Source organism: Sesamum indicum, linkage group LG2 (assembly GCF_000512975.1).
Source record: "Sesamum indicum cultivar Zhongzhi No. 13 linkage group LG2, S_indicum_v1.0, whole genome shotgun sequence".
Taxonomy (NCBI): domain Eukaryota; kingdom Viridiplantae; phylum Streptophyta; class Magnoliopsida; order Lamiales; family Pedaliaceae; genus Sesamum; species Sesamum indicum.
The window spans coordinates 8,331,132-8,344,075 of record NC_026146.1 but is presented as its reverse complement, the minus strand read 5'-3'; the positions used below and the strand labels follow the sequence as shown (position 1 = coordinate 8,344,075).

General features: G+C 32.7%; 1 protein-coding gene across 1 annotated transcript; it reads left to right on the top strand.

Annotated features, from left to right (window-relative positions):
* On the top strand, positions 5,540-6,040 carry LOC105155864. Its single transcript, XM_011071849.1, has one exon. It carries the CDS (start codon positions 5,540-5,542, stop codon positions 6,038-6,040), a length of 501 nt encoding a protein of 166 aa, XP_011070151.1.

The window sequence follows — 12,944 nt, the reverse complement described above, 5'->3', positions numbered from 1 at the left end:
CGAAATGATTTATTTATCTTTAGAATAGGCATATTAGAATTTTGCCATTTTAGTACTTTTTTTAAATTTCTGTAAATTTAGCTTTTAGCTGAATGAAATCGAAAAAAATTTAGTTATTTATCGAGCCGATCTTCTCGTTTCGATATTTGCTACGCTATTTCGACGTATCGAATTATTGATTCAATTAATTCAGTATAATTATACCCAGCGCACACTCTTAATATTATCTTATCAACTGAAGCAATAAACGATTAACCCTTTTTTTGTATTAAAAAATAAAATAAAATGTCACTATTCAATTTAGGAATATTTGAACAAGATTTTTCATTTTCTCTAGAAATTGAAACTTATTGGTATTTCATTGAACAAAAAAAAGAAGGAAACAAAACACACTAATTAGATTTTCCTTCTAGAGATAGAGTGAGAATCATACAATTTTATTACAAATGAATGTTCATAATTGAGATGGCATGATTCAGACTATGTCATGTTTTTATCCTATTTATGTATAAAAAATTTCAAAATATTATATGAATTGAGAAAAATACTTTTTTCTCTAAAACTCAAAGAGGAAAATTGCATTTTTTTTTTTCTAAATCTTTCCCTTTATTTTCGACTGGGGTTATGAACGGTAATTTTTTCGTTCAGTAAGAGCGACGAATTATTATTAATTAAAATAAATCGATTATATTCATTCATGTCAAATATCAATATCTAATAAAGACCATTACAACAATCACATCGTGACCAATAATATCAAATAAACTAAACATAACCGACACCTACTATTACATATTACAGTAGACAACACCTATTATGCAGTAAAAACAACAACATTCCACGCATACGACGAGATTTCAAATCATAATCCCTAAAGTTATGAAACCTCAATTTCGTCAATTAAACTAGGCCTGATTGACAGTAATAATAATCGAGACATATATTCAAGTCAAATCATCAAGTTATTGTCAAGTCTTGGGTTGCCTTTTATTTTTTCTATTGCACTAAATAAAAGGTCAAATATATCAACTACTATTGATAGTAATATTCCAATGTGCTATGCCCATTGGAATTTTATATATATATTTGTTTTATTTAAAGCCATCAAACACTATTAATTAAAATAATTCGATTATAATTATTATTTCTGTCAAATATCAATATTTGATAAAGTCAATTACAATAATTATATTTTGATGAACAATTTCAATAAATAAAATATAAACAATACCTACTATTACATTAGACAACGCCTACTATGCAGTGGAACAACATCCCACCTATTCAACAAGTTATGGAGCGAAAATTGTAATTTTTGTCCACTAATTACAGCGGGGAGAGTTTTTAGTTCTCTTGAAATTAAAATTAGCAATTAAGGACAATAATAAAGATAAATTGGCAATTAAGTACAAATTACAAAATTAGCCAGAAGTTGAACTTGATTTGAGAATTTAAGGTTTTCACCCAAATAAACATAAAGGGATTTAGGATTTTCCGAAGAAATTTGTCTAAAATGTGCCAGATTTTTTTAATTGTAATCCTAAATTCCCAATTTCAATTTTGAAAGGACTAAAAACACCACCTTATAGTTTCAGGATAAAAATTATAATTTGCAATTATTGATCTAATGGTATGCCAGTTGGAAACTTGCCAATGAGTAAGATTCGAAATTTTAGAGTCATATTTATTGAACGGGTTTACTCTTGTGCCCAAATATGATAAATTTCAACTCATACGTGGACACGTGATGGATTGTTTTTTTTTTTCCTTTCGGAAAAAATACAAGCAAGCTTTTTTATGATATTGCAAATGAGCAAATTAACCCCTATAAATAAAAAGATAGCAATTTATTACCTCTCCTTATTTTTAAAAATACAACAATTTATCCTCTCTATACTTTTCAAAATGAAGCAATTTACCTTCCTGTTTAACTGAAGTGTTGACAATTTGATACTCCACAAATATTCAAATACAAGGTGCTAGATCTCGACTTCATTGGAAAGGCTCTGATGCAATTTATCTCTTTATAATATTGTAAATAAATAAATTATTTTCTATAAAAAAATAATAGTAATATATCTTTTATGTTTTTTAAAATGAAGTAATTTACTTTCAATTCTAACGAGGTAAATTGCTTTATTTTAAAAAAACAGAGGAGTAAATTGCTGCATTTTAAAAATATATGAAGATAAATTGCTATTATTTTTTTCATAAGGGAATAATCTACTTACTAACAATTTAAGATGCACAGTGGGCCGAGATGGTTTAGCCCGCTCAAGACCGCATTCAACCAATAAAAATATGGGTTGGGTTAGCCCAAGCCTGTTGGAACCAAATTGGTCGGCGGTATTGAAACCTAGGACCAATCCAGCCTAGTGACCTGGTCATGAGCCGAGTCTACTGGGCTATTTTTTTTCTGTAATAATAATACATAATATATAAGTTCATCTTTTTCACCTTAACTAACTATTCTAGTAGTTTCTTTATACTTTTGAAATTCTAAAAATTATTATCATTATTGTTCTATTTCTAAATTTTTAGTATTTTAATTCATTAATACATTTTGTTTATTGTTTTCAAAATTTATTATAAATTCTTTTTGAATTTATTATCATCTAAGTTCGTTATATAATCTTAATTATTATTTTTTTCTAGTTATGATTTTTTATGTGATTTAATTTTTATTTCATAGTACTACCAAAAATTTAAGTAATTGTTAAAAAAAAAACCTCCATTTCTGTAAAGAATTAAAAATAAAATAGACACATTTGAGTCTAATCCTGGCCTCGTTTGGGCCTTAACTGGGTCAATTCACAGGCTGGGCCTGGGTATATAAATAAATCCAATTAGAACCCATTTAAGGGCTTAAGATCACTCCAGGATCACTAATGAACAATATTTGGCTAGTCCTGAACAGGATTCTTCTAAGCTGATCTGTGCCGATCCTGAATCAGCCCGATCCACTATACAACCTGATTTACAAAATCAAAAGAAGGTTACTTTGCAACTTTCCCTATTTGGAAATAGAGCAAGTCCTCCGTTTAAATATAGGCGGCCATCGCCTTAATTAACTCAATTAACTGCTTAACTTACGTGGCATTGTGTAGCCAATGAGGAGCCGTTCAAATGGATTGGCAAAACTACGCAGAGAGAAAAACGCACAATAAGAACGCGACTTCAGCGTGTTGTCTTCAACCTTCATCCAATAAGTCAGCATTGGTGCCAGCTCCATGAGCGTGAACCTGCTCCGTCCAGTCAGCTACTTCCACAATTTTTAATTTTAATTAGCAATATAAATTACACAAATTATTATTATTATTAAATAGAAAAAAATGCAAGCAACCCCTTGTAATATCGCAAATGAATAAACTACCCCCTATAAAAAAAAATAGCGATTTACCACCCTAAATTTTTTAAAATACAACAATGTACCCCCTATGATTTTTAAAATGAAGCAATTTGTCTCCCTATATAAAGAGGTAAATTGTTTTATTTTAAAAAATATAAGGGGATAAATTGTTATATTTTTTTTAATAAGAAGTAATGTGCTCATTCTCAATATCAAATGGGGTAAATTGTTGTTCACCCTTATTAAATAAACACATGATCTAATCATAAGTTTCATACATGAAAATGATCTCATCCATTGATCTATTAAAGTAAACAAGATCTTTGGAGGGTGTTTTGCTTAACTTTAAGCCACCTAAAAACATTACATAAAATGTTTTAGAATTCATAATTATTATGAACTAAGTGTTAATTTAGTAAAATCTTCTGCATAATAAGTTGTCAAGCTGAGATGTTATAATCTTATAAATTACAACTGCCACCATTAAAATTTGTCATAATTATAAATATTTTCTCGTTGTTTGAAATATTACAAATACACCCCTGAAATTAACGATCGTCTAACAAAATACTCTCTGACAACCCATTGTAGTGCAGTATTTTTTAGATGACCGTTAAGATCAGAATGTATATTTGTACTTTTTCAAACATTGAAGAGATATTTATGTTTACAGTAAATTTCAAGAAAGAAAGTTGTATAATTTATCCTAGTAAGAAAAGGTAAAGTCTTCCTAGCTAATTTATTATTGAAGATATCTTAACAATTTTTTTAGTCAATTAAATTATAAAATTTATCATCATTATTTTTTAAACATGCTCTTAATTGATGATCTTATTTTATTTAAATAAAACTTAGTTGTTAGAAACAAAAATAAGTTAAACCCAATAAGGAATTTTAAATAAACTACACGCCCGAATTATATTATCTTTCTTTTTTTTAAAATTTATTACATTTACATCATAAATTTCAATCACAAATAATTAATGTACACTAATTGCCAATATCAAATATGTATAATTTATTATTACAATAGACGAACAACTACTATTAAAAAATATGGTGAATAGCAATTTATCCACATATAATATTGAAAATGAGCACATTACCTTCTATAAAAAAAAAAATATAGCAATCTATCCCCCTATATTTTTAAATAAAGTAATTTATCTCCTTATATAAGGTGGTAAATTGCTTCATTTTAAAAATCATAAGAGGGTAAATTATTGTATTTAAATAAAAAACAAGAAAAACCATACTCGGCATTAAGATATATATATATATATATATATAAATGATGATGAAGCCGGCATGAGATTAACATTGTCTAGTCATTACTATATTAATGTTCTGTTTGAAATTCAACTTTGGCAGACTCCCATATATAATTCTCATATGGTAAGCGATGGAAAAAGTCCACGCGCCAACTCCGCCCTTCTCATCACTTCGTTCATATTCAACTAATTAGATAAATTACAATGAACTTCCCTAAACTTTATCATAATTAGAAATATTTTCATATTATTTGAAAAATTACTAATACCTTCCTGATTTTAACGATTGTCTAACAATTAGCCACATTCGTTAGATTTAATTAGAAATATTTTTATATTATTTGAAAAATTACTAATACCTTCCTGATTTTAACGATTGTCTAACAATTAGCCACATTCGTTAGATTTTCATTCATTTTTTTATGGTGAACTGACCAAAATGCACTTGTGGATTAATAATTAAAATTTTAGTTATTTTTAAAAAAAATATTTTTTTTATGGATTAAGTGGATAATTTTTTTTATAATTTTTAAAATTTTTTCATCCAACTTGTTCGACTTTTTTTGTAAGTTTTTATTTTTTTTTAAAAAAAAAAACAGTAAGGACAAAGTTGAATTTCACACCTCCATCCAATTATATAATTTTATCAAATATCAAGAGAATATTTATAATTTTTCAAATAATGAAGGGGGTATTCATAATTATACGAAACTTTAGGGAAGATTGTTGTAATTTACCCAAATTAATTTTGACTCATCGTTATCATTTCAAGACTCTTACGATTATATATATATGTACTCATTTCTCTTTCTAAGTTCATCCATCTCCAAGCCAACAGTTTTACTTCATATCCTTCTAAAACCATCTTCCAAGATTCAAACACAGTAGTAGTCATCAGGTGCTGCTTCTTTCGCCGAAGATGAGATCAAGGGCGAGCCAGCAGAATAGGATCCTGCGAATCATTACTATTCCCGTTCGGGCTCTATCCAGGGCCCGGGATTTTTATGTGAAGAGCTTGACGGATTACGCTGACAGGATGAACTACGGCAATGTTATAGCGGTTCCGGGAACCTCCCAGGTTTCGACCTTGCCGAAGAGCTTTAGCGTCAGCTCCGCCCGGTCTTACGAGAACGAGGATCGCGGGGAGCTTGTTAGGGCTTCATCAGCCCGGAGCACAGGGGATAAGGCTGCCATGGACTTGTATATCAAGCAGCGAAGGACGATGACGGCGGGCTCTGGGGGCGGGCCCCGGGGCATGCCGCCGAGAAGCAGCAGTGTTGCCATGGGGAGGATTGATGAAGACAGGCCTTGTTGCAACTTTGGTGAAGTTAATGATAATATTGTTAGTGCTAAGAATGAATTTAAGTACCCCAGAAGCAGAAGTCATGCTGTGACAGCAAGAAGATTATCAGCCTTTTGATTTTTCTTATGTTGAATCTACTCTTTTGAAGGGTTTTCATGACGGGAGTGAAATTTGCTCCAGTCCATAGATAAATTGTTTTTTTTTTTTTTTTTCATGGGGAATTAGTTAAATGATTACATAATATGTGTAAAAAGTGTGTTCTTGGGAAAGAGAATGTGAAAAAGGAAATGCTTGTTATTTTTGTAAATAATGTTTTTACATGTTGATTTATTGATTGATCATTAGTTTCCTTCTTTATTATGATATTCAAGAATAAGTTTAATTATTATTGCCATTCATTAGAGTACGACTCTCTGGAATCAACTTCACATATGTGGTTGCATTCAAATGCAATTTTGCAATTTTTAACTAAATGGTTCTTCAAGAATCAATTTGTAGTAGTTAATCAAAAGTAAACAAAGAGGAAAAGGAATAAATTCAATTAGATCTTCTATCTGATACGGATAAATATAGTGAGGATATGGGATTTGCAAATCTTGTGAGATGACAAAAAATCAAGAAACTTCTAATTTTCATTTGTTTGAAAACTGAAAGTTAAATTTGTTTGCTATATTTTCAGTTAAAAATATTTTAATATTCTGCTTTCATTTATAATTTATATATAAGGGTTAACTAGGGTGATCATAGTGCGGTTTCGATTTCTTATAACTATTATGAAGTCGAATTGTGATTGGCAATTTTAACAACAAAAATCACAAGGGCGATTTCAAGCGGTTTTAATACTTCACTACAAAAAAAATATGATATTAGAAACGGCTCTTTTGGAACAGCCATATAAATGCCATGACTTTCTTTGCATATTTGTAAAGGAGCGAAATATTAATTTGTAACGGCTCGCGGGAAAATGGGAAGCCATTTAATGACCGCTTAAAAAACCACTATAAAGTGTATGTTGAAAAAGTGTTATAAAAATCGCGTGAATATGCATGGCTATTTTTACTGGAGAGTATTACAGAAGCCGTTCCAAACGCGGGCATTATAATGGCTATATTTTTTAACAACTATTTTTCAACGGCTATATTTTTCATTTCAAAGGCCGTTACAATAGCACCTACAGAATAGTTTATATATATGTATGTTGCAAGATGTTTTCATTTTATTTCATTTGTTATAGAATTGCTTATTAACCACACACACACTCTCAATATCTCTCTGATTTTTGTGCATATGCACTTGATCAGATAGATTATTGCTTAATTTTTGGACCGGCAACTGCTGATCTATTGAGTTTGTTGACTAGGTAACAACAACTAATTTAATTATTTTTTTTAATTAAATTATAGTTTACTTATTTTAGTTTTATGATTTTTTTATCTTATATGTTATGTATTCTTAATTAGTGCAATATAGTATATATAAATTTATAGGTCGAATTATATAATTATATATATATGTGTGAATATGCAGTGATATATCATCATGTTACGACAACTGAGGAGATGGATGTATGATAAGCACTTTCGGGGGAGGACAGGTTTTACATCGGAGTTTGAGGATGGGGTCAAGGCTTTCATAAAATGGGCCAAGTGTCAACATGGACAAATGGATGGAGACAGAATTAGGTGCCCTTGCCGGAAGTGCAAAAACACAAAGTTTAAAACACCCGACGATGTCAGTTATCACTTGTGTATGCGAGGGTTTATGCCAGAATATTATAATTGGGCTTCGTATGGCGAGGAGAGAGTGCAGGAGTACTTTGATGTTGTGACTACCCCTCTACTACAAGAGGAGCAAACCCCAGCTACTCATGAGGAGGATAATTATTTACACTGGGTTGATAAACAACAGATGAATTGGGCATAGAGGATGATTTTTGCTACAGTCAGGTCGGGTTATTTTTTCTTTTTTACCACGATGACGTGCCTGATGATAGTATGAGGTCCTACCTTACTGATGGCGGTCCTAGTTTATATTATTATAAGTGACCTCTATGATTATGTGTTAGGGTTCGCAAACCGGCTTTACGATGTAGTGCATGCTGCCGACCAGCTATTGTGGAACGGTTGCACCCAATCTTAATTGGCATCTATTGCTGAATTGGTGAATATCAAGGCGGACGACCATATTTCTGAACTATCATATGATCGAATCTCCAAGTGAGCTAATAAAATATTGCCCTCCGATCACACCCTGCCAGGAGATTATTACAATATGAAGAGTTGATAAAGGATTTGAGTTTACCCGTTGAGAAGATTGATTTGTGTAAGAATGACTTCATGTTGTATTGGAAGGACGATGTCGATTTGGAATACTACAAGTTTTGTGGAGATGCTAGGTACAAGTTGACGCGGGAGCGAGACCTTGCCATAAGAAGTCTCCGTATACTGATTTTAGGTACCTGCCACTTACTCCCCGTCTGTAGAGATTGTATGCTTCAAAAGCAACTGTGGAGCACATGACGTGACATGCCATAAATCAGTTGGCCCGACAGCTGTGACTGGCCGAGCAGATCTAGCGCCAGCTTCTAGAGTACTAGGTGAACCCAGAATTCCAGGCACAATGGGCTAAGAATAAGATCAACCGACAGCTAACCCCGACGCAGCTGCTACCGTCTACCGTGGGGTTGTCCCCCATTGGGGCCCATAAGGGTAAGATGGTAAGTATTTTAAACCCTAGTATATATTAATTTAATTTAATTGTTAAATTTGTAATCTTTTCTTTAAATAGTGTTTTAATAGAAGGCACAACCCAGACGCTCCATCAAAAAGATGGAGGTGTTCGAGAAGTGTTACAAAAAGAAGGACGACCAATGGAGCGGCCCGAGGGCTGCGGATGTCGCGATAAGTATAAGAAATGTATTTAATTTGAATTTAAAATTATTTTTTTTAAAATCTTATCATTTAATTTGTTCGTAGGAGCTGCCAGAACAAGCAAATCCATGATCAAGAACCTCCATTGTCCTCTCAAGGTTTGGTGGGTCCGAACGAGTAATAGGTGTGGCTGTCAGCAGAAGCGGCCAAAAAAGGGGTCGAGCATTCGGCTTCGGCTCCAAGGCCTACCATGCCTTTGCTGGACGAGCCCAACAGTTCCACTGGTCTATCACCCTCGCCACGGCTAGAGGAGTGGATGCAACGGATGGATCCACCTAGCCCGATCCTCCAACGCCCCAGCATTCAGCTGATCCTTCAGTACCAGGCGACAACCACATGGTCGAAGGGGATGCTAATTTGGATTAGAATTTTTTTATTTGTAAATATAAAATGTAAAAATAATATTTTTATTTTTTTATTATATTATATATTTTTTATATAATATTGCACATTTAAGAAATTAAAACTACCTAGATATAACAAAAAGTTCAATAATTTATTTTAACAAAAATAAATATTAAAGTAGATTAAACACATTAAATATTATAAAAAATATTTTTTTGTCATTGCATTTGTAACGACTTTTGGAATAAGTATAACTGTCATATAATCGAGACGCCATTACAAAAATCGTGTAAAAGATAGTTATCAAATTTGAAAATGACTTTCCAAAAAGTTGTTACCAAAAAAGTGTAAAAAGCAGTAACAAAGGCAGTTGCAAACTAAAACCAACATACTAAAAAACGGTCATAAAGGTGTTTATAAAAATTATTGAAAAAATAAATACAAAGTTCGATACAACAACCATTACACCATAACACATGACCGTTACAAAAAGTATCCAACAACCGCTCCTATATTGAGGGACAATTATACCTATATGTGTTACAAAGGTTATTTCAATATTAATTATATCAAATTTAATTTGTCATTCTAAAAACAGGTCCAAAGGCATTTTTTGCAATTGGACTACTATCGTAATTGTACATCTCTCATAGCCGTTAATAATGCCATTACAAATTGTAACGGCTTTCAAGCAAGCAATTACAAAGATTTTGTAACATCCAAAAAAGTTGCGGTAGGTGTTGCCGTTATAAGGTTGTTACAATTTTAAAAAACCGTTCCAAATTATTAACTTAGTCATTAGAAAAGCCATTACTATAAAGTAACTTTTTTGTAGTGCTTATAACAAAAAAAGACGTTGAAACTAACAAAAAATAAGAATGTATATAGTTAACTCTTTTTATTGACAAAGTGATTGATAATCGGGTGTTTGGTGTTTGCTGTAAAATAATATAGAATTACAGGCCCTAGAATTAAACTAAGAAACCGAGAAACTGCAAGATAAAGTAAATTGGAACCTTACCCTTGTCTTTTTTTTTTTTTTTTTTAAATCGGCCTCGTGCATTGATTCCAATATCTGGCATGTCCACGCAAGACTCCGATGTAGGAGCCCACTAGTATTATCCACACCACACCAGGAATGTGGAATTCATTCTCGTGTTAGCAAGAAATAAATTTAGGAAGAGGGATCGAAAAACTACACTATTGCTTAGTGTAGTTTTCGATCTACCTAGTTCTTGACTTGATTTTAAACCAAGAAAAATATGAGAGAGGTGAGGGATTAGGGGTGGCAATAGGGCGGGTTTGGGTGGACCTGGGACCCGCCCCACCCTAGTTTTTTTTTACACCCTGTCCCGATTCAAAATTCGTCAGGACAGGTCAAACTCAGTGGACCCGATTATATTTTTATTTTTTATTTATTGTACAACTATAAAAAAAAATTTCAACACATCAGTTATAAATAAATTTGTTCCTCAAATATTCAAGTCCAAAAATAAATTTTCAAATCAAAATAAATAAATATCATCATTTCATCTTCTTCCTCGTCAAGAATTGTTGGACAATTTTCCAATTTTTCAACTTTTGAGCAAGTACTTAACAATAAACAAAAAAAAAATATAATATTTTATTAATATTTATTCTACCAAAATAAAATAAAAAATATAATTAAAATTTTACTTACCATTTATCTCATTTCACAACTAATGACGAGTAAAATACATTATACATATATATTGAAAGCAAAGAAAATGCGAGTGGATCGTCCCGGGAAGGCACAAGCGGAAGTGGTAAATTAAAAATCAAATATAATAAAATCATGATTCCAAGTGGTGTACTCTTGGAGTTCCCTGGCGTTTGATGCAGTTAATAAAATAAGCAATAAACTAAAATGGGGCTCATGGTAAAATTAAAACAAGAAGCGCAAGAAACGTAAATCAAAGATTACTTTTTTCTTGATTTTGTTTCGAACTTCTTTTCATTGATTCGTTCACACGGGACTTCAACGTAGAAGCCCTCTAAAGACACGTCCACACCACACCGAAATATGAGATCCCTTAATTCAATTTGCTAGAAGAAAATAAGGGAGAAAAGAACACACCAAGTGTGTAGAGAAAGAGAGGGCGGGTGATTGGAGCTTCTAGGTTAGAAAAATTCTTTTGTGTTGTGTAATGTTATTAGTTATTCCAAATAACTAATATATATATATATATATATATATATATATCTTGTATGGATGTATTAGAATGTATCTAGGTTCATTCTACAATTCATAAGGTAATGTATTCTTTATTTTTATTCTCTTTCCTATAATTTTCCAACAAGCTTAATTTAAGGTGCTTGGCCGATTTTATGGAGATAAAATGCAAGGCCCAATTAATTATAATTAAATTAACATCCACCTAATTAAGCCCATCATATATTTAATCCAATAAAATACATGAGCCCAATAACTCTTTATTAATTAATAAAAGTCCAACTTATTAAATAATAAGGCAAACCCAATATAAATTATCCTATTAATGTATCCAATGGAGCCCTCTCATTGTAAGTAATCCAATTACTTATGGAATTAATTCCTCTTCCCTTCTTGGTGATTTGTGTGTGACTCTTTAAGTTCACCTTTCAACTAGATTTGGGCTAGTGTCAGATACTATTATTAATTGAATCTAATTTAATTAATAATTCTCGATCAACCATTGATTATGAAAGTCCATCACCATGGGTGGCCGTTTAGCAACAGTCTATGGCACTAGAGACTAGGCAAATATCTATGTGAATTTTTAGGCACTCAAGTCCACACGGGTACGGTCCTTCCGTCTAACGTCTTTCGGCCTTAGTCTAGTGCATGGAATTATGTATCGGTTCCCATCCTAGACTAGGCATCTATGCTTAATACTTGAGATCGCGTTACGCCAAGTTTCTCGACATAGGAATCTCCTTTTCCTATTCGATCAACGACTGTAGCCACAGATTCATAGAGCGTGAGCGTATCTCCAAGTACATAGGAGAAACCTCTGTCACATACTGACAAGGGACAGATCCTCTTCGTGAAACTCACCGTCCTTGCTACATACTCCAACTGCACTCGATAAGACTTATGATGATAATGTCTGTGATACAGTCACCTCTCGCATAGATCCAAGATGCAGTCATCGTATGCACGTGGCTGTCGTGATTCCTCAAGTTTGAGGACTACTCCTGTACTATCGAAGCCGGGGATTCGAGTCATACCGACCAAGCCTCCAAGGCTTTCATATGATGATCCCTACGAGTTATTTTAGTTGATTCGACACCTAGTCAATCAACCCACCAAGATTGCGTAGACTCGCCGTGTCTGTCATCGATGAAACATGGTACTCACCAATTTGAATGCGACTCTTAGTGCAAGTCTCCATAGGACTCTCGATGCCCATTATCGAGGTCTTCGACTTGGAACATTTCAGACCAACCCTCAAAAGTTGGTTTTATAGCCGCTATCCAATGTACGTGACTGTCGTGATTCCTCAAGTCTGAGGACTACTCCCGTACTATCGGAGCCGGGAAATCAAGTCATACCGACCAAACCTCTAAGGCTTCCATATGACGATCCCCCGTGAGTTAGTTCAGTCAGTTGACCACCTTGTCATCTAACCGACTGAATTTGCATAGACGTCCAACGTCTGTCGCCGATGAAACTCGACACTCATCCAATTAATGCAATACTCAGTGCAAGTTTCAATAGGACTCTCAATGCCCAGTCTCCAGGT

Bases quoted from the DNA above. Each gene is read 5' to 3' on its own strand.
- LOC105155864 (XM_011071849.1), top strand. From the start codon at position 5,540: ATGAGATCAAGGGCGAGCCAGCAGAATAGGATCCTGCGAATCATTACT.